The sequence below is a fragment of the Raphanus sativus genome, chromosome 2 (assembly GCF_000801105.2).
Source record: "Raphanus sativus cultivar WK10039 chromosome 2, ASM80110v3, whole genome shotgun sequence".
Lineage (NCBI taxonomy): Eukaryota > Viridiplantae > Streptophyta > Magnoliopsida > Brassicales > Brassicaceae > Raphanus > Raphanus sativus.
The window spans coordinates 20846657-20870382 of NC_079512.1; the positions used below are offsets into that span (position 1 = coordinate 20846657).

Here is a 23726-nt window from a genome sequence, read left to right on the forward strand (position 1 = left end):
TTAAACAAAAGTTATTTTGATATATGTTACTCCAGTCATTCTTTTTGCAAAGCACTGCAAAATTGGTTCCAGTCATCCTTTTTAATAAATGCTGACAGTGATGATATCAAATTTAGACCAGGATACGGATCGGATATTCGGATTTTTGAATATTTGTGATTTGCTTCGTATGTTACATATATCTAATTTTTCGATTTGATTTGCTTCGGGAAAGTACGGATATTTAGAAAAATGGATATCCGGAAAATAAATAGATATTTGCGGATATTTACGGATATTTCATATGTTTTGATTAATGCAAATAATCTTAAAAACTAGATACATTTTTTGTAAAATAGCTTTTGCATGATGTATAAGATACAAATTAAAAAAATAGTGAATCTAAATATTTTGTAAATCTTTCAAACTTAGTTAATAATTATCGTAACACAAAACTTAAGAAAAAAAGTTTATAACTTTTTCTGTTCCTTTTGTGTAATAATTTTATAAAAATAAAAATGTGAATAGAATCTTTCAAATCATATGTTGGAATAATAATTATATAATTTTATTTATTTAGGACTTTAAATATAATCAAGATATATATATATATATATATATATATAATATATATATATATATATATATATATATGCATTTATATATTGTCGGATCGGATCCGATATCCTCTTCTCAAAATTTTAATATTTGTGATTTTCTTTGATTTTAACGGATATTGATTTTTAATATTTGCTTTGTTCTAAAGTTTACGGATATTCGAAATTATTGGATCGAATCAAAACGAATATTAGTGAATCGAATCAAATTTAACGGATAAAATGTTCAACTCTAGTCAAAACTAACATTACAGTTTTGAAGAGTCTGAAATTTATAGGTAAATTAATTTATTGAACAAGTTGGTTTTAGAAAACAAGCTAAAGACTTAGGGCATTTCTAACTTTATTCTATTTTCTCCTCCAAAATGGAGTAAAAGTGATTATGGAGTAAAGAATGTTCCAACTCCACTATATTTCCTACTCCATAATGAAATTTACTCCATATATAGAGTAATCTATTTTTTTTTGTTCATTACTCCATTATGGAGTAAGAAATAGAATATGGTTGAAACATTTTTACTCTATTTTGAAGAAAATATAAAATTTTACACTCGAAATGCTCTTAAGAGGTGAGTGGTGCATTTATTCTCGCTAAAAAAAAGAGAACTGGAAAGCCTTATTGTCCACCTCCTCATACTTTTTAGTTTTTGTCAAATCCAAATGAGAAAAGAGAGGCAAAGGGTTGGACATATTTTTTACTTTCACCGCTAGTAAGTTATAAAAATGAATCATTTCGATTCAATCACAGGAAGAGACCACACCTGCCTATAGGGTTGGACATTTGTCCGTTAAATTTAATTTGATTCGTAGTTCTAGGCTTAGGCGTTCGGGTACCCATTCGGGTACGGATCGGTTCTTTCGGGTATCGAGTTTTTGGGTTTGGAAATCAAACCCCATTGGGGTATTATAATTTCGGATCGGATTCGAGTCGGATCTTCCCGGATCCAGGTAGGTTTGGTTCTGACGTAAAAGAACCTAAAAAAACCGAATAACCAATGTATCTGAAACAGCTGCAGATAAAAGTATCCAAAGTAACCATATTACCCGATTCGGTTCGGGTATTTTATATCAAAACTATCCAAATATACCAAGAAGCAACCAAAAATACTCATTAGATTCGGTTTTGTTTAAGTATTTCTATCCAAACTATCATATTTTATATGAAAATACACAAAATATTGAAAATAACTAATATATTAAATTTATAATTATAATTAAAATTATTATACATATAATTATAAATAATATTTTTAAATACATATGTACATTTCGGATATTTTCGGATACTCATTCGGTTCTTGGTTCGGGTCGGGTTGGATACCGTTTCTTCGGATACAAAAGTTTAGGATCCAAACGGTTATTTCTGAAAAACCGAATATACCCGATGCCCTGATTTTTCGGTTCGGTTCCGGTTCGGGTCCTCGGATCCGGTTTTTGTGCCCATGCCTACGTAGTTCGTTTCGATTCGATTCGAAAAATCCAAATATCCATAATTCACTAAAATAAAGCAAATATTAAAAATTAATATCCATTGAAAACAAAGTAAATCATAAATACTAAAAAAATAGAGACAAATATCCGCTCCGCTCCAACTTTTATACAACTAGATGTATATATATGATTAAATATAGAGTTTTAAAGATATAATATTATATGGTTATTATTTAACATATACTTTATTAAATTTTATTTTAAAATGACTTATAAAATATTATATTAAAAAGAATATAAAGTATTTATACGAAACAACAATTTTTATAAAAATATTTGTTTTATAAGAAAAGTTATTAATTTTAAAAATTTATAAAATATATAGTTTCATTTATTTTTACTTTATATTTTAATTATGTTATAAGATACTTCTAAATTTAATTTGCTATTATTTTTCTAGATTTACTTGTATTGAACAAAGCGGATGAAATATCCGTAAATATTAAAAAATATAAAAAATCGGATATCAATAATTTTGCGAAATAAATCAAATCCAAAAATCATATATACGTAACTTACGAAGTAAATCACAAATACTAAAAATATGCTGATATTCTCGTGTCGAGGCCTACCTAGTCTCTTTCAAGTTTCCACATATCAACAAGACAAAAAAGCATTTCATCTCGTGGCTTGCAATAGTAGAGTTGGTATTTAACTATAAAGTACTAGTATATAAACTACACCCTCCTTGATCTTTACTCAATATAAGATCTTGTCTTTTTTCTCTTTCTTTAGGTGTCTTAAAATCAAGATCCCAGTTCCAGAATCTACAGAGAGAAAAAATGCGGACTACAACACTTAGTGGTAACTATGGATTCCCTCTCTGCATCTCTGGGATCGCTCAGCAGCGATTCCCTCTCTGCATCTCTGGGATCGCTCAGCAGCTGTCTCTCTCCAAAGAGTAACATATGCTTCTTACTCTGGTCTCTTACATTTCTCTTGATATCTCCTCCGTTGATTTTTGACTTGAATTTCTCTCCCTATGCTGAAGAATGGCAGATCATGACAAGAGAAGGAAGGGGATGAAGAAGAGAAGGAGAAGGTCTGAAGAGTCCAGGAGCCATGGTGAAGAAGAAATGGTGGGTGTGGAGAGATACCATGAGCTATGGCTTCAAGAGATGAGAGAGAGTGAGGATGTTATTGCTTTATTACAAAATCCAGAGTCATGGAGCTTTTCTTCTCACACAGCTAAAGCTGCTTAGTATTAAAGATCCACCATGTTATGTATGTTTCTTGTAAACCTGCAGATCAAGAATCTTTAGCTGGAAAAATCTATAAAATATTCCTAATGTTTTCAGTCATTTGCTTACACGTTTATTTGTCCTTGGCGTGGTTGTTTTGCTGCGTCTTTTGGCCTTATCCGATTGTTTTTGGTTTTCAGTTCATACCTTTCTTTGTTGGATAACCGCTTTATCTGGCCAAAGCTTTACTTGTCGTTTGCTAATCAACAATTACAACTTAGATTTGTGCTGGAACGTTTAACCTAGACATTATAAACCGATTAAAATGAAATTCTTGACAAGATCTTCTACAGGCTAGTGTTAAACATTAAGACAAGCACAAGCATTTGAAATAAGCATTCAATGAAAACTAAAAATCACAAGGCAAAATTATCCAGAAACTGCATAACTAAAACCATAAAGTAACAGAGTTATCAAAAACATAAAGAGTCGAGAGTCGCAGAAAAAAAAAAAGGCTCAAACAGCATCAAGGTATTTTTTTAAAAGCGAAGTGAACCTAGCAAGAGAGAGTCTCATCATTTGGCACCCTTCTTGACAGCAGCCTTGGTGACCTTGGCACCAGTTGGGTCTTTCTTGTCAACACTCTTGATAACTCCAACAGCAACAGTCTGCCTCATGTCCCTGACAGCGAAACGTCCCAATGGTGGGTACTCTGAGAAAGTCTCAACAACCATTGGCTTGGTCGGAGTCATCTTCACCATACCAGCATCTCCGTTCTTCAAAAACTTGGGCTCCTTCTCGATCTCTTTACCAGAACGTCTGTCAATCTTGGTGAGGATCTCAGAGAACTTGACTGCAATGTGGGAGGTGTGGCAATCAAGGACTGGTGCGTAACCGTTACCGATCTGACCAGGGTGGTTCATGATGATGACCTGGGAAGTGAAGTTAGCAGCTCCCTTAGCAGGGTCATCCTTGGAGTTGGATGCAACATACCCACGCTTAAGATCCTTGACAGCAACATTCTTGACATTGAATCCAACGTTGTCACCTGGAAGCGCCTCCACAAGAGACTCGTGGTGCATCTCAACAGACTTGACCTCAGTGGTCAACCCTGAAGGTGCAAAGGTCACAACCATACCGGGCTTGAGCAGACCAGTTTCAACACGTCCCACTGGCACCGTTCCAATACCACCAATCTTGTAGACATCCTGAAGTGGGAGACGGAGTGGCTTGTCTGAGGGTCTCTTAGGCTCGTTGATCTGGTCAAGAGCCTCAAGGAGAGTTGGTCCCTTGTACCAGTCAAGGTTGGTGGACCTCTCTATCATGTTGTCACCCTCGAAACCAGAGATGGGGACGAATGGGATTTTGTCAGGGTTGTATCCGACCTTCTTCAAGTAGGAAGACACCTCCTTGATGATCTCATCGTACCTAGCCTTGGAGTACTTGGGGGTGGTGGCATCCATCTGATACAAGGAAAAAAAAATGTACTATGTTAGAATCACATTACAAGTCTACATACAAAACAATTAATAAACAACAATGAAAGGTTAGCTAACCTTGTTACAGCAGCAAATCATTTGCTTGACACCAAGGGTGAAAGCAAGAAGAGCATGCTCACGGGTCTGACCATCCTTGGAGATACCAGCCTCAAAACCACCAGTGGTAGAGTCAATAATCAGAACGGCACAATCAGCCTGAGAGGTACCAGTGATCATGTTCTTGATGAAATCACGATGACCAGGAGCATCAATGACAGTGCAGTAGTACTTGGTGGTCTCGAACTTCCAGAGAGCAATGTCAATGGTGATACCACGCTCACGCTCGGCCTTAAGTTTGTCCAAAACCCAAGCGTACTTGAAGGACCTCTTGTTCATCTCAGCAGCCTCCTTCTCGAACCTCTCGATGACACGCTTGTCAATACCACCAAGCTTGTAGATCAAGTGACCAGTCGTGGTCGATTTCCCAGAGTCGACATGGCCAATGACCACAATGTTGATGTGAAACTTCTCTTTACCCATATCTACAAATCAATCCAAAATAAATCAAATTAGAACCAAACAAATAACCACCAGCAACATCATCAAATAAAGCCACACCAACATGATGATCCATAGACACAAGACCTTAATAATAAATCAAATCATTAGAATCAAAACGAAAACCACCTACAACAATTCAACATAGCCACAAACACAAACACCATAATGATCCAAAGATACGAAACCTAAGCAGCCATCAATGCGAATATTCAGATCTAATAAAGATCAATTCAACAAACCTACCTCACAGTATGAACGCTTCCACAGCAAAACTAAATACAAATAGATGAAACGAACACTAAATCTATAGATCGCGACGGTCATTAGTCAGAATCACAAGCGAATCTGCTATCGTCATATCAGATTATCAAAAACGAAAAATGTAAACGCTAACAATAGACCAAGACGATTTCATCAGAATCATGCTAGTCTAATAGATCGGCAAACAATCAGATCTTAAACTCGACGCAGAGCAGGCGATAATCACAGTCACGATCGAGCTTACGATAAGAAATCAAAACAGGATAGATACAAATAATAATGCAGAAACCTAATCGAGAATCATATGAAGAAGACGATAAACCTAAAGAGAGAGAGAGAGAGAGCTTTGCTCACCTGCAAGTAAGAAACTGAGAGGAGTCTTGCGGCTATGATACTGAGCGAGAGAACTAAGGGAGAGTGTACCCTAAGAACAAAACAGAGTATTTATAGCTACATACTCTTAGGGCTTTCGCATTTTCGTTTGTGGTATAAATTTACAAAATTACCCTTAGGCACTTTGGCGTTTCTAATATTTCTTTTAATTATCTTCTCGTTAATTCGACATTAATGGAAGTGGTCTGTGCTTAATCATATCTTATCTAGTATGTAGGCGACTATGCCCGCAACTTTTTTAACAAACTGACCATAAATTAAACAAAACATGAACCAATTGATTCGTCAATTTAATAATACTAACAATTAATTTCATAACAAATTTATTTAGGACATGCTATCAATATTCAACTCAAATTAAGACGATTTTAAAAAATTAAAAATTTTGTCCAATCTTATTAAATATCATCAAAAATTAATATACCTATAGAAATGGTACTATGAATATGGATTGCTTCAGAAATTGGCAACAATGGTACATACGAGTTGCGTGTACAGGGGCGGTCGCAAGAATTTTTTTTTATGTAAGATCACTACGTAAATAAAATCTTGTTTAAATGCATAAAAATTTGAAGGTGTGATAACTGTTGGGCCCGAATATGGCCTGTTAGCTGACGAAAAATAATAAGAAATGGTAATGGGCCGTGAAAGGCCCATCATGAATTCAATTTTCAAAAACAGCTAAGTCAGAGCCGGAGACTGTGAGGTAAAAATCACTAGTAGAAAAAACTGATATAGACACGTTTTGGTCACATTGTATCGTGACTTATTTTGAATAAGTCACAGAATAGTCATAAAAAGTCACGAAACACTCAAACGTGACAATTCGTGTCTTTCTCGTGGCAAAAAAACACACGAAATGGTCATATATACTTCATGACTAACAGCAGCCAGGGTTTGTCAGAATACTTTTGTGGCTAAATTGACATGTTTACAAGTTGACCAAAAAATAAAAAAAAAATTGACATGTTTACAAAACCTTATATAAAACGTGACCATCTAAATCCCTAAATACTGAATTCTAAATCTAAGACTGAAAATAATAACTTTAATACTTTAACTTCAAATCTTAACTGAAACTCAAATCCAAAACTTCAAATTTAAACTCCATTTTCCAAACCCAAATCATGAACCTATACCCTAAACCTCATACTCCAAACCCAAAAATTAAAATCTACTCTAAATTTACATTTGATAAATTTAACCACAAATCTAAAATAAAAAGTTACATTTAATCTTTTATAAACTTTAATCCTGAACATTACATGTATATCCTAAATCTCATAACCTATACCCTAAACTTTAAATATATACCCTAAACTTTATACTCCAATCCCAAACTAGGCTATCAAAATCAAAATGGTAAGTACTTAATAAATCTTATATACTCTATATGTGTATTCTTAAACATTTTGTCAATATCCTTCACAGAACGTATTATATGTGATAACTGTAACTTAAAATCATTATTATTTTGTTAAAAATGATTGAGACACGAGTAAATTTTTTAAGTTAGGAACGGGTAACTGGGAGGTTATGGAAATTAAAAGAATAAATCAGTGGATGTTAATGTTATAGAGAATTTATACTTAGTTGACAAAAAAAAAAGAAGAAGAGAATTTATACTTATTTCGTACGTATTTGTCAATGCAAAGTTGCAAACACACAGATAAAACACCACGGTGTTATTGATTTCCTATTCTAAACTAATTCTCTGATTGGCCAATATTTTAATAACGCGGATCAACAATACCAACCATTAGATTGGGCATAATCAATGGATCAGATCTTTTGTTTTTCTTCCTCTCTTTCATTTCTAAACTAATTCTCTGATTGGTCTATACTTTTAACGCGGATCACAATATCAACCATTCGATCGGATAAAATCAATGGATCAGATCTTTTGCTTTTCTTCCTCTCTATCTCTTTCCTTTCTATTCTCTACCTTTTCTGCGTCTTCCTTCATTCCCTTCTCTCCAATCCTTTGATTTGGAAAAGTCCCAGAGTGAATCTGTTCTCGTTATTCTTCTTCTTCTCTTTTACACTGCTAACTAAATTTATCTTATAGATATGGAGGATCTGAAAACCAGTTCCAAGGATGATGAAGAATACGACAGAGCTTGCGCGGAGGCGTAGAAAGAGACCAAGGTTGAGAAACGCATCGCCATCCCACGAAGGAGAAGGACGAGGAGGAGACAGAAGAAGAAGCTCGACGGTGAAGGAGGAAGAAGCTTGACGGCGGAGGAAGAAGCTTGACGGCGGAAGGAGAAGCTTGACGAGCATATCAAATGGTGGCTCCAGCACCAGATTGAGTCATCGCTTCAGCCATAGCATCCAGACCCGTGGAGGCGTCGGGGGAGAAGCCGATGGAGGTGTCAGTGGAGAAGCTGGTGGCGGAAGCGGTGGTGGAGTGGAAGGATTATAGCGTGATATGTATATATTGTAGAGCATTTATGTATGTATATGTTTGTACATGTTTGCAATTTATATACAAGATTTATACAAATTCAGTTTTTTATATTTTCTGTAGTTTATTTAAAAGTTTTTTTTTTAATTTTTTTTTAGTGATAGCTACGTTTTAAACACGACGATAACGTGACTAAGTTAGCCACAATGGTTCTGTGTCATTTTCGTAACTATTTTAGTCACGCTTTCAATCGTGATCACACCGTGTATATTATGGTCACGATTTGACACGGGCAATTTTGGTCACGATCGTATACACACGGTTTTTTTTCGTGACTAACCATGACTATTTCGTTCTATAGTCACGAAAAATACGCCATAGTCACAGAAAATTACGTGTCTATTTCACAGTTTTCTACTAGTGAATGTTCACTAGAAAGATCACAGAAAGAAGGCTACTCGTGGACGAATAAGTAGGCGCATGATCCGGTCAAAGAGAAGCTGTTACAAATCCCTCAAAACAGGGAGGAGATCTCGGGAACCAGTTGGTGGCGATCAAATGGAGTCTGAGGCTATTTAAAGAAGAAGTCAATCAAGAAAAAGGGATCCACAATTCAACTGATCATACGCGCAAACTCTAAAAATATTGTCATTATCTTTGTAATCTCATATACATCTTTTGTAAACAGTTATTACCAAAAACATCAATAAAATCATTCATTCATTCTACAAGTTTTTACGGGATTCAGCCCATGTTATCTTCCTTTAAATTTTAACCTGACCTAAAAACAAGGTGGTGAGTTTAGTCCCTCATAATAGGGAGGCATCAAACCAGACTTTTGTGGGTTCATTCAGGCCACAATTTAACCAACTGTGCCACAAATGATTAATCAACATAACTTAAAAATCAAAGATTTATTATTTCTCTGGTGTCAACTCACCCCATTAACCTTTAAGTGGGTTCGCCACTGTGTGTGTACAACATACTAAAATAATTCTTGGTATGCAGCACAAAACCTAATCGAATCGCGGTTTTAACCACTATGCAAGAACTAAATGAAAAGGGAAACAAATGTGCAAAGAATAAACAAACACATGTTAGCACTTGATGAAACCATTCAGCTCTCTAAAGGACGAGGCTCTCTTGGTGTGGTGAGCTCGGAGCAGGTGATTGGAGACTTGGGTTTCTAGGGCAAGACTTGGCAAATTGGCAATACCGGCATTTCCAACGTTCTTCTTCAGGAGTTTACTCGTGTCTTAAACATTAAGAAAATATTTAGTTCCATATATATGGCAACTTTGAGCATGGTCACATCATTTAAACGAAAAAATGATGGTAAAAAAAAAAGAATTCATCTGCTTAGTTAGATTCTCGAGTCTTGAGAGATGGTTCCATTGAGTTGATCTTTTTTGCTTCTAATGGAAACTAATTAACAGTATTAGTGTTATCCCGGTTTAGTATAGATTGTACCAATGTGAAGTTTCATATAGCTAAACCATATATATATATATATATATATATTGAACACAATGTACCTTTTTTTGCTAAACTGAACACAATGCACATGTATGTTCTAAGTTTAAGGAAACACTAGACCTTCACCCGCGGGAGTATTTAATTTGTGTTTGTGTTTGATAATATATTTGTAAATATAAATATTATATCTGTACTTAATTTTTATTTTAGTATTTTAGTATAAAATGTATCATCGATATTGGGTATTATATAAGAAAATCTAACATTTATATAATAAAATCCATGTCAAAGATATATAGTGAACAAATTTTTTAAATGAAAAATACGAAAATAGATAATTGTGAATTAGCATGCTATTTATAAATGATACATTAGGTACAACATTGTAAGAAAATAAAATGATTGTTAAACTTCTATCAAATGTGGAACATATAAAATTTTAAATTTGTAAAAAAAAATCAAAATATAAATTTGATATAATTGATAAGAAATTATAAATGGGCTTAAGTCTGTGAATTTATCATATCAACCACCAAAAGGTGGGTTCTCGTCTAAAGGTGTCTTTCCAACTTTATGCTAGCTTGCTAGCTTCCAGCTTCTTTGGATGTTGATGAAAGTTGGTACTTGTTCTAGCTTCATAATGGCGTTGGCAATGCTAGAGTGCTGGAGATAATCGTAGGTGAAAGGAGGGTTCTCAGTTTATGGTTATATGTTTTAGTTATGGTTTCTTAGCTTCCGGGTATGTCCGGCTTATGGCTCCAGTTTCTATCGGGCTTATGTATCTCAATGCCTTTGTTTAGGCTTTTTGCTTGATCATTCTATCTTTGTTTTGATGGGATGATGGTTGTGTTTGTACTGGAATTGTTTACCTTTGGTGGTTAATATATATTGACGGATGAGTATTCTTTTCAATACTATTATTTTCTTGACTTTTGTGAGAGATTCAAAATCGAATACTCATGCAATGTGGTTGCTTTTTGCCATAGTGTCTAACAAGAATTGACTAAATTAATACCATCCCTTCGTTTTGTATGTAGCTATAATCAAAGGAACTATTATCTCAAGTGAGGTCATCGTGTTCCACAATAAGGTCAGAAGGTCCCACTCTAAGGCTCAAAAATTATTACCTTATCCTTTAAATAGTCCCTGTGTATTGTTGGCACTATATGTACTATGAATAGTTCCTTGATTGTCACTTACTAGCACAAATTGAGCTATTAAATTATCAGTTAACAAGTCCTTGTATATTGTTGGTACCTAACTATATGTACTATAAATAGCTCCTGGACTACCATTTCCTAGCATAAGTTAAATTGAGCTATTGTATGGTTGTGAGACATCCATACCCACTAAGATTTACACATTCTAATAATCATACACATAATCTTCACAAAACACATATGGTAAGACATCCCTTACATATTCCTACAATCTAGACCATCTAGTGATAGAATTTGATCAAAGAGTAATTATTTTGGTATATATATTGCAAAACGTTAATACAAGTTGGCCCCAATCATCAGTTTTATTAAATGATCTTGTCCGATGACCTGCTTGGTATGTCTTTCTGTGTAATAAATGGTGAGTTGGTGTCATGTTGACAAAAAAAAAAAAAAATGGTGAGTTGGTGACAGTGATGGCAAGACCAACATTACTGCTTAAAATTAACACCAAATTTTTTTTATCATTTACTGTGTTTAAGTCTTGTTAATATAGTGAAATTACTTTACTGAACACGTTGGTTTAGAAAACCAGTTGAAGACTATAATGATTTAACAGGTGATTGCCGCATTTATTCTCGCTAATTAATGGAAATTTTTTTTTATATTCCTCATACTTTTATCAAAATCCAAATGAGGTAAAAAAAAATCCAAACTCGAGTTCTCATACTTGTCATGTGGAGAAAAGAGGTGTAAAGTGAGACCAGTAATTTTACTTTCACCGCTAGTAAATTGTTAGGATGAATCTTTTCGGTTAAGTCATAGACGCAGTACTTCTTCTTTTCTCACTTTCTCTAAAATGAAGAAAAAGAAGAGACCATACCTCGTATACTCTCTTTCCACAAAAAAATATATTAAAACTCCATAAATTAATGTTCTCGATAAATTAATAAATATTATGAATTAAAATATTTTAGCAGTTTTAAATTGATTTGATGTAAAATATAATAAAATTTGATAAAATAATATTTTTTTAAAAAAATTATGTAAATATATGATTTCAATATAAACATAAATTAATAATTAATAATTTTCTAAATATATTAATGTTATTTGTTATAAACGCTAAAATTTATTTACACTTAGAAAACATGTTTTCTATACATCAAATAGTCGAATAAGAATAACTAAAATTTGTATATGTAAAATTTAATTAAAAACATATAACGTAAATTTAAATATTTTTCTTATTTTTACATAAAACATACTTTGAAATATATTTAATCTAAAAGAATATTTTTAAATTAATTATTCTACAAACTAATAAATTATCAAATTCCCTACATTATTATTTTATAGAATTTTTTATCAAGTATCAACATAACAAAAAGTCTTTCATCTCGTGTCTTGCAATAGTAAAGTGGGTACTAACTAAATAGTACTAGTACATAATCTACACCCTCCTGAGTCCTTACACAATTCAAGACCCTCCTGAATCCTTACACAATTCAATATCTTGTACTTTTTTCTCTTTCTTTACTTCTCTTGAAATTCAAGAATTTTAAAACTGAATCTACAGAGAAAAGAAATGCAGTCAACAACTCTTAGTGGCAACTATGGCTTTCCTCTCTGCATCTCTGGGATCGGTCAACAGTTATCTCTCTCCAAAGAGTAAATATTTTTCTTCTGTTCATCTCTTCTATCTGTCTCTTGGGATCTCCTCTGTTTATTTTTGACTTGTATCTCTCTCTCTCTCCTTTTATGTTGAAGAATGGCAGATCATGACCAGAGAAGGAAGGTGATAAAGGAAAGAAGCAGATCAGAAGAGTCCAGGAGCCATGGTGAGGAAGAAATAGTGGGTGTGGAGAGATTCGATGAGCTATTATGGCTTCAGGAGATGAGAGAGAGTGAGGATGTCAGAGATCTAATTGCTTTATTCCAAGATCTAGTATCGTGGAGCTTTTCTTCTCACACAGCTAGAGCTGCTTAGTGTTGAGAAACCTTTAAAAACACTGGAGATCTTTTAAGTAATGTATGTTACTTTTCTTTTAAGTTGTGCATGTTTCTTGTAAAACTGCAGATCAAGAATCCTTAGCTGGATAAGAACTTTAAAATATTCCTAATGTTTTCACAGTCGTTTATTTGTCGTTAGGCCTGGATGTTTTGCTGCCTCTTTTGGACTTATCCTATGGGTTTGGTTTTCACAGTCGTTTGTTTACACGTATAACTACTGCTCGACAAGCTTTATCTAATTTAAATCTTTCTTGTCATTTGATAATCTTACGATGGCCACCGAAACGCTATAATAAATCATCACTTAGATTTGGGCTGAAACATTCAAACCAACCAGATTGGAAGCATGAAAACAACTTCAACAAGAAAGGATAACTGTTTGTCTACCAAACGCTTATTGAAAGCATGTATTGTCTGGTCTGTTAAAACGTTTTCTACTAGTTAATTCCCAACAAAAAGCAACTTAAAAGACATTCAAGACCAAAGAAACACTAGAAAGCATTAGGCAAAACAAAATCATCCACAAACTGCATAATTGAAACCATGTCTCAGAGCTATCCAAAAAGGCAGAGAGAAGAAAGTCGCAGAAAAATATAAAAAAGGCTCAAACACAATCAAAGTTTTTAAAATCTTAAGAGAGAAAGTCTCATCTCATTTGGCACCCTTCTTGACAGCAGCCTTGGTAACCTTGGCACCGGTTGGGTCCTTCTTGTCAACACTCTTGATAACTCCAACAGCAACGGTCTGCCTCATGTCCCTGACAGCGAAACGTCCCAATGGTGGGTACTCTGAGAAAGTCTCAACAACCATTGGCTTGGTCGGAGTCATCTTCACCATACCAGCATCTCCATTCTTCAAAAACTTTGGCTCCTTCTCGATCTCCTTACCAGAACGTCTGTCAATCTTGGTGAGGATCTCAGAGAACTTGACGGCAATGTGGGAGGTGTGGCAATCAAGCACTGGTGCGTAACCGTTACCAATCTGACCAGGGTGGTTCATGATGATGACCTGGGAAGTGAAGTTAGCAGCTCCCTTAGCAGGGTCATCCTTGGAGTTGGATGCAACATACCCACGCTTAAGATCCTTGACAGCAACATTCTTGACATTGAATCCAACGTTGTCACCTGGAAGTGCCTCCACAAGAGACTCGTGGTGCATCTCAACAGACTTGACCTCAGTGGTCAACCCAGATGGAGCGAATGTCACAACCATACCAGGCTTGAGCATACCAGTCTCAACACGACCCACTGGCACCGTTCCAATACCACCGATCTTGTAGACATCCTGAAGTGGGAGACGGAGTGGCTTGTCTGAAGGCCTCTTGGGCTCGTTGATCTGGTCAAGAGCCTCAAGGAGAGTTGGTCCCTTGTACCAGTCAAGGTTGGTGGACCTCTCAATCATGTTGTCACCCTCGAATCCGGAGATGGGGACGAATGGGATTTTGTCAGGGTTGTATCCGACCTTCTTCAAGTAGGAAGACACCTCCTTGATGATCTCATCGTACCTAGCCTTGGAGTACTTGGGGGTGGTGGCATCCATCTGATACAAGGAAAAAAAAAGTACTATGTTAGAATCACATTACAAGTCTACATACAAAACAATTATTAAACAACAATGAAAGGTTAGCTAACCTTGTTACAGCAGCAAATCATTTGCTTGACACCAAGGGTGAAAGCAAGAAGAGCATGCTCACGGGTCTGACCATCCTTGGAGATACCAGCCTCAAAACCACCAGTGGTGGAGTCAATGATAAGAACAGCACAATCAGCCTGGGAGGTACCAGTAATCATGTTCTTGATGAAATCACGATGACCAGGAGCATCAATGACAGTGCAGTAGTACTTGGTGGTCTCGAACTTCCAGAGAGCAATGTCAATGGTGATACCACGCTCACGCTCAGCCTTAAGTTTGTCCAACACCCATGCGTACTTGAAAGACCTCTTGTTCATCTCAGCAGCCTCCTTCTCGAACCTCTCGATGACACGCTTGTCAATACCACCAAGCTTGTAGATCAAGTGACCAGTTGTGGTCGATTTTCCAGAGTCGACATGGCCGATGACCACAATGTTGATGTGAAACTTCTCTTTACCCATATCTGCAAATCAACACAAAATATTTGAATCTAAACAAATAAACATCTCCAACAGAATCAAATAAAGCCACAACGCTATGACGATCGATAGAAACAAAAGATCTAACAACAAATCAACAATACTGTAAATCTAGCTCGCTAAGCATCATCGTCAACGCTTTCAATATCAATACTAAATACAACCAGAAGAAACGAGCACTAAGAGTTTTAGATCGCGACGATTCCAACTGATAACAGCAAGCGAGGCTACTACAAAGATGTAAACGCTAACAGTACACAAGACGATTCTCTATATGATTTCATCAGATTCATGATAAGCAAATATATCGATAATCAGATCTAAGACTCCAGAATCAAATCAGTATAACATCGTCGAGTAAGCGATAATCGGAGACAAAGTTGAGCTTACGATAAGAGATCTAAGCAATAGAAGACGTAAACAATAATAGAGAAACTATGTCGCGAATCATGAGAGAGGGAGAGAGAGCTTTGCTCACCTGCGAGTTAAGAATCTGAGAGGAGTCTTGCGGCTATGATACTGAGCGAGAGAACTAAATGAGGGTGAACCCTGAGAACCAAACAGAGTATTTATAGCTACAAGCTCTATAGGGCTTTCGCAGTTTCGTTAGGGTTTAAGTTTTACTAATTTGCCCTTACGGTTTTGGCCTTTCTGATTTTATTTGATATAAAGGTAAATATTATTTTAGCCTCTGCTAAATTAATTTGTTATCCAGAGCAAATTAATTCCTCAATTAAATTAGAACAATTAACGTTCATAACGAATTTCTTCACGACATGTTACCAAAATTAAGATGATTTAAATAAAAGAATTGACTAACTTTATTAAATACTTGTAATTAATATAGGTTTTAAATGGTACTATGGTTAAACTGGCAACAATGGTACATACGAGTTGTGTGTACAACATATTATCAATCTCGGTATGCAGAATCAATCCTAATCGAATCACGGTTTAACCACTAAACAAACACATGTTAGCAAGCAACATAGAAGCGTTTGATGAAACACATGTTAGCTTGCTAAAGAACGAGGCTCTCTTGGTGGTGAGCTCGTAGCAGGTGGTGATTCAAGACTTGGATTTCCAGGGCAAGATTTAGCAAACTGGCAGTACCGACATTTCCAACGTTCTTCTTCAGGAGTGTACTCAGCTTCTCTTTCACTTCTCCAAAACTCAATGACTTCTTTGTATTTGCTCATCACCCACTCAGGATCATGAGTGAATCTAATCTCAGCTATTATAGATCGGTCTTTCTGAAACTCGTACCTGAGTCAAAGTTTCTCAATCAGCTACAGGGTTTGCAGCGATCAGATTATCATATAACATCAATGTTCTTCTTACCGTAGTAGTAATTGATCATTTGCAACTGGAAGCATCTTAAAAGTACTCTCATAGTACCTAACTATCTCTTCAAGAGTCTGCATTGAGTAAAAAGTTTATAAGAATATCAATCAACTCATTTCCAAGTGAGTACACAAATGAGGACTATTGAAACAATATTGTGCAGAGAGTGAAAGGATTAGTAAACCTGTGCTGGGATTCCTGCATCGGCAATATTATCTCTGACATCTTGCGACAAGACCTCGTGACGGTTTAAAGCGAAGTAGTTGAAAAAACGTGTCGAGGGGAACTCTTCTTTGACAACAGTGTCCCAAAGAAGCTTGTAAAGCATTACCTGTAGCCTGTCAAACGGATGGTTAACATTGAACCTCATTAGGAGGGTTAATAACAAAACCGAAGTGAAGAGGGGTTTTAATAATAATAATATACACACCAAGTTCTTCTTACCTTCCGTTCCTTCTTTGTGGCTCAGCTGGGAGTGTGTCACGGACTCGAGTCTTGGTATCAGACAATAAGGGTCCAGTATCAGAAGAGTCTTCAGTAGATGCCTTTCTAACCTCATCTATAACTCCCACAATCCACTGACCTCCAACAAATCCTACGCTGGTGATATAGATAACCACCGAATCAACTTACATAATCAAGAACTAGGGTTACAAGGAAACCAAGTTTCTAAGTGTGTATACAGTACGATCAATAGACTAAAACAAAATGTTCACTAACTAAATCACGTAAAAGTTCAGAGCATTCAAAAAAAAAAAAAAAAATTCATTTGAGGTAAACTACAATACATTTTAGACAGAGGGAGAGGTGAAGTCACTCACAGTAGCAATTCACGAGTTCGTCCTTCAAACAAGAACTGATTAACGGCAGCAATGGAACTGAGTAGCTTCAAGGCCCACTTATCTTCATTTGATTCAACTTTTACTCGCACCCTTTTAACTACCTATCATCCATCAATCATCACCAGAAACAAAAAGCTAGAAACAGTGAGACACACCATGAAACCAAACTATCAATAATCGTATCATAGTAAAACAAGACCTCTTCTTCAAGCTCCAAGTGACGAGCCTGGCCAAGTTTCATAGCTTTGCTAACTTTTCTCCTCCCAAGACAAAGAACATTCTCCATTTGTTTCTCACACCATTCCTATGAAAGAGAACAAATCAAATCAAAATCTGTGTCAAATTTGAAAAGCACAAATTGAGAGAGAGATTGAATCGTTACAGTGCCGGTGAGATCTGTGACACCCAGAGCTTGGTTCTTTCTAAACCGATGCAGGAGAGAGTCTTCGATATCCGAGGAGCAAGCGGAGAGTTTCCTTTTGGAGAGCATGGTTATTGAACGGATCCGTGACGGGGAAGAGCGGATCGCGGAAGGGAGGAAGGAGCGGGTGGCGGCAAACGCTGCGTCGAGGATAGCCATTTCTTCTTCGCTGATGATCTCGATTGGGATCTCGGGGACATGGTGGTGAGATCTTCTTGGGGTTGAAATAGTGATGGTTGCGGATTGATCGGGAGATGTGGAGGATGTGGTGGTGAGCGACTCGGAGGTTGACTCGGAGTGTGACTCGGCCATCATTTAAAAGAAGGAACGTGCGGTGTTGTCCTTTTGAAAAAAATATAAAAACTCCAATAGTTTTGAATTTTTGATCCAAAGCGTGTCTGATAAATTAACCGTTCGAACTTGGTCAAGAACAAAGCTATATTAAGGTGTAAATCAATTTATTTATTTAATTATTACATTTTATTTTTAATTTTTACGTAATTGACTTAGGGTCAAGAACAAAGCTATTAAAAGGTACATATCCGTTTATGTCCGTAAGTTTAACATGGATATATTACTGATTTGTCGTCTGTAGTTTGTTCCATTATATATTGTACATATGAACAAACTTTATGTTACATACAACAAGCATGATAAACACACTCAGGTCCCAACTTTCAAGTAATGTCTCAATCCAATAAATCTGCCAACATTATTGTAGTCTACTCATTGAGCGACCACAATTGCTAATCATCTTTAGGCCACAATCGGGTAAGATGCACATGTCGCAATACCTGAAGATTGAAGAACGTATCAACAAAATTTAGAGAGAGAGATACTAACTGTGAACATCTCAGACTCTGAGCATTATATGATGAAATTGTGGTTTATTACAGTTAAAAGAACTCACCACACATGTTCTTCCCCATCTCCATCTTGAAGTAACCTTTGTTACCCCAACTCGCTCCCCATGAGTTCTTTATAAGCCAATATGGAACACCTTTTTCAATTCCATAACCAACCGCCAAAACCGCGTGGTTCACATCCTAATGGTCACATTACAAAAACGAATTGAGCACCAGCTAATAAGCTAAACAGTGTGTTAAGATTCATTTAGCATTTTAAAGCATTTTCGAAGAAGAAAGTCTCACCGTTGGTGTGTTTTTACAGTTACTATCAGAATAAACTCCCCCCTCGTAAAGCCGGAACGAGTGTATAACCTGGAATGCTATGCTTACTGGTCGCACCAATCCAACCGCATGCTTCAGTTCATCTTCAGCACCCTGTTGTTATTGTTTCAATACACATTACAGATGACAGAATATGTACTCTTAAAGGCGGATGAAATTACAAGAATCTGTAAAAAAAAAATGACTACCATAGTAATGTTGACAGAATCAAGGACTTGTACACCGACGTTTTCAGCTGAATATTTGCAAGTTCCGTTTTTAGCGGTGTAAGGATAAGCTTCCTCTGTGTCAAGGCCACCGTTGGATTTGATGTATTCAAAGGCTTGGGAAGGAAGGCCACCATTGCAGCCAAAGTTGTTGAAAGCTCCAGCACAGTCCACAAGCTGTTGCTCAGAGAGAGATATTGCTTTCCCAAATGCTTGATGATAAGCCGCCTCAAGAGCTCCGGTCGTGCTGCAGTGCAGAAAATGTTAATATGACAGAAGAGAGATCCACAAAAAAAAAAAAACAGACAGGAGATATTAGTATCTTAATCATTTTGTTTTTACCTGAAAGTCCAGCAAGATCCACATTTCCCCTGTTCTTTGACTGGACTAACAATACCATCTTCTCTCCAATCTTTCTGCAGTTTAAACAGTTTCAAGACACTAAACCAATTTTTTCAAAAAATAAAAGAGTCTGCACCTAAACATGTTTTCTTAAAGCTGAAGGGCAGGAAGACTGAGTACTGGACTTACGGTTTCGGGAATAGCTTCTTCAGTGAGTTTGTGGCTACCTTTTAAAGTGGCGGAGCAGTTTTGAGCAGCACCAAGCTTGCTCTTTTGAAACTCTTCCCAGGTCATATCAGCAAACTCTGTATGGATTCAATAGACAGGTAGAAAAATCCATATTTCAGATGGGTCACAATCCTGACCCTTAAACCACTAGTAATAGTAATGTCTGCTATATGACAAAACAAAGCATCCTAATAACCCCACAAAGAGCAAGAACAATCTTAAGTCAGGAAAGTTAATTATTACAGCAGCAGAACAATAAATTTGAATTTTCAAAACTAGTCTCGACCAATAATAAACCTTGAGTCACGTGAATCAAGAAAATCAAAACTTTAGAAAATTCCACGTAGAAAACCCCAAGACGGGAAAAGAAGTTAGTTATATGTATCCACGTGTCAGTTGAAACGTCACATAGATAAAAAGGTTAACCGATCGACAAGAAAGGAGAAGAAGACTTACGATTGAGACCGAGTTTGTAAGACAAGCCTTTCTTGTTGGTGGATCTGATCAAGTCAAGACTCTCCTTGAAAATCGAAAATCTGAGATTTATCTCCTCCGCGTTCTCATACCTTTTCCCATACCTTCCATCACACAAAAACGAATAAAAGTTCCGTTTTGTTTATTTAAAAAAAGAACAAAGTCAACGGCGGAGAATGAGACTTACCGGTGAGTGAAGCGAGCGAAGGAGAGAACGTGACGAGATTGTCCTAAGATCTGGACAATGGATTCCTCTACCTCTCGGAGACCGTCGGAGACCATACGGATCGGGTTTGACTCGTCAAATCCTGTATAAGCCTCCGCCGATGCGGCGATGAGGATCAGCAGAACCACCGATGATACGATTGCTTTCACAGACATAGCTTACTTTTGTCTCTCTCTCAACCCAGCGCTTCGGCTGCTGCTTTAAGTGTTTAGCTCGAGCAATGTGAGTTGACTTGAAGACGGATGAGAGAGACTACAGACGGAAACGTGATTGGGACAGGTGGTTGTCTGTGAATGGACCGTTATTTGTTCTGTTTACTTGGGATGTGAACCTGTATAGTGATGGCATTGAATACCAACAACAAGATATCAATCATGGGCTTCATGATTTTTTTTATTGGGATATTGCCAATCGACTCATGGGTTATTAAATATTTATTATTTAATGAGAATTTTTTATATTATAATAATAACTTTTTATCTTAGTTATAATATATTAAAATTAAAATTATCAAAATAAATTTTATCAAAAAGATAAAAATATCTATAATCCAAAATTTCAATTAATCACTTGTTTTTGGTATTATAGTCAACGCTTGGTTTATAAATCACAAAGCATTGATACGGTTTACTTTTACCATTTTTATCAACCATAAACTGGTTATTACTTCTGTTTATGAGCAAAATCCAGTTTTAAAATTTGGTCTCAATAAATCTTGATTCCAAATTTTGGGTTAATTTCTACTTCTCATTCTTAGAGAGGGCTAGTATATAAAATAATAATAACTAATATGTAAAATTTAAAATAACAATTTTAAAAACAATTTTAATAAGAATTTAAATGAAATTTTGAAAATAGAATTTCTTTTCTAATCATTAATTTATATTTACATATCTATTTTGGTTAAAATAAACTTAATTTACTGTATTTTAGGAAAATTGTCCTCATATATAGGTTATAACAAAGTTAATATTAAAAAAATTGAAAAAAATAATAATCTTTTATAGAAGAAACTTAACAAGATGATAAAATGTTATTTATGATGAGGATTTGAGTCTCAGATACTTGAATGGCAATACATTAATAATAGATAACACTAGGTAATAAATCGTGCCATACACGGAATGAAACTATAACTTGAAATCGTATATTATATTTTGAATAAAATTATTCTATTATATATTCATATTTTTATTGGAACATTATTTCAAAAAAGAATTACCACAAAATTTGAAATTGTATATTTTGAGTAAAATTGACCTTGAGAAAAAATCTGAAGTAAACACCAATTATCTCTTGAATGCTACTGAGTCGAAGATTGAGTTGAAAATTCTATGTTTATTACATATCATATTTAAATCATATTTTTTATCCACGATAATTTGTTCATAACATAAGTTATCTATGATTATTTTTACCAGATGTTATACAACATAACTATCTATGTCATATATTTCTAGACTTTTTTTTGTTTATGATTTTCGTCAACCATATGTTAACCACATGGATGTACTCGCACCCGATCACATTTTTCTTCAAAAATTTAGAATGTATATTTTGTAATTTTTTCATTCTTTGTAAAAATGACAATGTATCTGACTAATCTATACATAAATATACAAACATAAATTCAAAACCTGTGTTGGCATTGTAAGCCAAAGATTTAAATGCAGAGATCATGTACTTAGATACCAAACGAAGAATTAAAAAGAGATAAATAATGCATATGTATTCAAATCCACTGAAAATATTATATAAAATTAAATAATTAACAAAAAGAAGATATATATAAAAAACAAAATTTTATTTTATTTCATCTTTTAGATAAAAAATAAAAAGAAAAGAAAGAGAAATAAAAGCATAATGGTATTCCATAAAAAAAAGGAAATAATAGCCAAAATAACCCAAATCCCTACATATTTTTATGGAACAAGTGGAAAAGCTGTGATTTTGTTTTGATCTCAAGATTATTTTGAATCTCTTGTATAACTTGTCCACATGTCCTTCCATTTAGCATATCGAAACAACTAGAAAAAAATAACATTTAAACTACTAATAGTAACATAATTAATTCATAAAACTTAAACTAATGCTCTATTTGTTTCATAAAAATGTTATTTTGAAAATTTTCACACAAATTAAAAAGAATAATTAGAATAATTTGACATTTTTATTAATTGCATAGATTCAACCAATAATATTTGAGATAAATAAAAATTATTTATAAAATCAATGCACTTGTAATAAATATTAATCTCGAAGTTGCAATGTTGACATTTTTCAGAAACAAAGAGACTAATTCAGAAGGCATGTATCTAAATGATAAAATATGGATAAACAAAACACGAATATATATATTATAATCAAGTATAAACAAGAAATTTGAAGAACAAATATTTTAAAAATTATACAAAATCATGTGAAAGATACATACACAAAATTATATGTAGAGATGATTATGGGCTAAAGCAAATGAAACATTGGTTTTATTTTCAATTTTTTGAAAAAAATACATAAGTATAAACTCCCAAATTTGTAAAAGAAAAATAAATAAAAAAATCTTTTTTAATCTGCAACCTCCAAAATCTTTATTTAGGCTATCTACATTAAAAAAAAATTGAAATAAATGATCTAATTAGTTCACTCAAAACTAAAACCTGTAATTTATAAATATATATTGAATTATATAGTGCGACTAGGACATCTAATTATATGAACGATAAGCTTCATGTTAAATTAAAAAAAAAAAAAAAGCTTCATGTTAAATATCTTTCTACTCTCAGGTGTTTATTTTTCTTCATCATTTGATTATATGAACGATAAGCTTAATGGATAAACATCAAACTTCTAAGAGTTGATTGGTTGGGCTGTAGATACATGATTTAGATTTAACTTTTATCTGCATCCTTTAAAATTGTTAGTCAAACTTTAAGTCAATTTTTAAAGCTATTACAAAAAAAAATTAAAATGGAACTCTTTATTTACATAAAACCATTTTTTTGTGCTGTAGAAACTAGAAACAATATATGGCCGTAGAAGTATATTCCTAATATCTTTACTTTTTCCTATTTAATTATACTGCTACAGTCTATATATCTACAGCAAACAAATTTACGGACTAAATTTTACATCACAAACTTTTGTAATAAGAAATCTGAATATAGTTGAAACTCTCGTCGAAACAAAGACGGTGTAATGGTCATTTTTAGTTTATGAAGTTTCTAATTAAAATTTTATCCACCTGACACTTATCGATTTATTGCTTTCCATATATAAAACATTCAACCAAATTTATTTTGTAGAGAAAATCTCTCTAACAACTTTT

The 23726-nt window shown here is 34.6% G+C and overlaps 6 protein-coding genes across 6 annotated transcripts; 2 read left to right on the forward strand and 4 right to left on the reverse strand.

Moving 5' to 3' along the window:
* The first annotated feature begins 2737 nt into the window (after positions 1 to 2737).
* On the forward strand, positions 2738 to 3388 carry LOC108839235 (uncharacterized). The gene is made up of 3 exons (XM_018612042.2): positions 2738 to 2900; positions 2937 to 2988; positions 3079 to 3388. Exons 1-3 carry the CDS (start codon positions 2870 to 2872, stop codon positions 3287 to 3289), a joined length of 294 nt encoding a protein of 97 aa, XP_018467544.1. The 5' UTR covers positions 2738 to 2869; the 3' UTR covers positions 3290 to 3388.
* Positions 3389 to 3697: 309 nt separating this feature from the next.
* On the reverse strand, positions 3698 to 5288 carry LOC108837174 (elongation factor 1-alpha 1-like). Its single transcript, XM_057002554.1, has 2 exons — positions 4825 to 5288; positions 3698 to 4731 (listed from the first exon to the last, which is right to left on the reverse strand). The coding sequence occupies exons 1-2, from the start codon at positions 5284 to 5286 to the stop codon at positions 3844 to 3846; spliced, it is 1350 nt and encodes a 449-aa protein (XP_056858534.1). The 5' UTR covers positions 5287 to 5288; the 3' UTR covers positions 3698 to 3843.
* Positions 5289 to 12486: 7198 nt separating this feature from the next.
* On the forward strand, positions 12487 to 13282 carry LOC130507873 (uncharacterized). Its single transcript, XM_057002555.1, has 2 exons — positions 12487 to 12675; positions 12775 to 13282. The coding sequence occupies exons 1-2, from the start codon at positions 12593 to 12595 to the stop codon at positions 12992 to 12994; spliced, it is 303 nt and encodes a 100-aa protein (XP_056858535.1). The 5' UTR covers positions 12487 to 12592; the 3' UTR covers positions 12995 to 13282.
* Positions 13283 to 13495: 213 nt separating this feature from the next.
* LOC108836324 (elongation factor 1-alpha 1) lies at positions 13496 to 15752 on the reverse strand. Its single transcript, XM_018609493.2, has 3 exons — positions 15607 to 15752; positions 14649 to 15112; positions 13496 to 14556 (listed from the first exon to the last, which is right to left on the reverse strand). Exons 2-3 carry the CDS (start codon positions 15108 to 15110, stop codon positions 13669 to 13671), a joined length of 1350 nt encoding a protein of 449 aa, XP_018464995.1. The 5' UTR covers positions 15111 to 15112; positions 15607 to 15752; the 3' UTR covers positions 13496 to 13668.
* Positions 15753 to 15931: 179 nt separating this feature from the next.
* On the reverse strand, positions 15932 to 18109 carry LOC108823004 (exonuclease V, chloroplastic). Its single transcript, XM_018596229.2, has 7 exons — positions 17697 to 18109; positions 17514 to 17618; positions 17294 to 17415; positions 16917 to 17072; positions 16657 to 16810; positions 16470 to 16546; positions 15932 to 16394 (listed from the first exon to the last, which is right to left on the reverse strand). Exons 1-7 carry the CDS (start codon positions 18048 to 18050, stop codon positions 16142 to 16144), a joined length of 1221 nt encoding a protein of 406 aa, XP_018451731.2. The 5' UTR covers positions 18051 to 18109; the 3' UTR covers positions 15932 to 16141.
* A 151-nt stretch (positions 18110 to 18260) lies between these two features.
* On the reverse strand, positions 18261 to 20698 carry LOC108820664 (thiol protease aleurain). The gene is made up of 8 exons (XM_018593662.2): positions 20363 to 20698; positions 20158 to 20279; positions 19663 to 19778; positions 19474 to 19547; positions 19114 to 19378; positions 18887 to 19018; positions 18646 to 18781; positions 18261 to 18529 (listed from the first exon to the last, which is right to left on the reverse strand). The coding sequence occupies exons 1-8, from the start codon at positions 20554 to 20556 to the stop codon at positions 18492 to 18494; spliced, it is 1077 nt and encodes a 358-aa protein (XP_018449164.2). The 5' UTR covers positions 20557 to 20698; the 3' UTR covers positions 18261 to 18491.
* Between the last annotated feature and the right edge of the window lie 3028 nt (positions 20699 to 23726).

Coding starts and splice junctions, on each gene's coding strand:
- LOC108837174 (XM_057002554.1), bottom strand. CDS start 5,286: ATGGGTAAAGAGAAGTTTCACATCAACATTGTGGTCATTGGCCATGTC. Junction 4,732..4,824: donor TGATTTGCTGCTGTAACAAG/GTTAGCTAACCT, acceptor TCCTTGTATCAG/ATGGATGCCACCACCCCCAA.
- LOC130507873 (XM_057002555.1), top strand. CDS start 12,593: ATGCAGTCAACAACTCTTAGTGGCAACTATGGCTTTCCTCTCTGCATC. Junction 12,676..12,774: donor CAGTTATCTCTCTCCAAAGA/GTAAATATTTTT, acceptor TTTATGTTGAAG/AATGGCAGATCATGACCAGA.
- LOC108823004 (XM_018596229.2), bottom strand. CDS start 18,050: ATGATGGCCGAGTCACACTCCGAGTCAACCTCCGAGTCGCTCACCACC. Junction 17,073..17,293: donor CGAACTCGTGAATTGCTACT/GTGAGTGACTTC, acceptor CTATATCACCAG/CGTAGGATTTGTTGGAGGTC. Junction 16,395..16,469: donor AATGATCAATTACTACTACG/GTAAGAAGAACA, acceptor ACTTTGACTCAG/GTACGAGTTTCAGAAAGACC.
- LOC108836324 (XM_018609493.2), bottom strand. CDS start 15,110: ATGGGTAAAGAGAAGTTTCACATCAACATTGTGGTCATCGGCCATGTC. Junction 14,557..14,648: donor TGATTTGCTGCTGTAACAAG/GTTAGCTAACCT, acceptor TCCTTGTATCAG/ATGGATGCCACCACCCCCAA.
- LOC108839235 (XM_018612042.2), top strand. CDS start 2,870: ATGCGGACTACAACACTTAGTGGTAACTATG. Junction 2,901..2,936: donor AACACTTAGTGGTAACTATG/GATTCCCTCTCT, acceptor TCGCTCAGCAGC/GATTCCCTCTCTGCATCTCT. Junction 2,989..3,078: donor CAGCTGTCTCTCTCCAAAGA/GTAACATATGCT, acceptor CCTATGCTGAAG/AATGGCAGATCATGACAAGA.
- LOC108820664 (XM_018593662.2), bottom strand. CDS start 20,556: ATGTCTGTGAAAGCAATCGTATCATCGGTGGTTCTGCTGATCCTCATC. Junction 19,548..19,662: donor AAGAAGCTATTCCCGAAACC/GTAAGTCCAGTA, acceptor TTTAAACTGCAG/AAAGATTGGAGAGAAGATGG. Junction 18,530..18,645: donor GATGGGGAAGAACATGTGTG/GTGAGTTCTTTT, acceptor TTCAATCTTCAG/GTATTGCGACATGTGCATCT.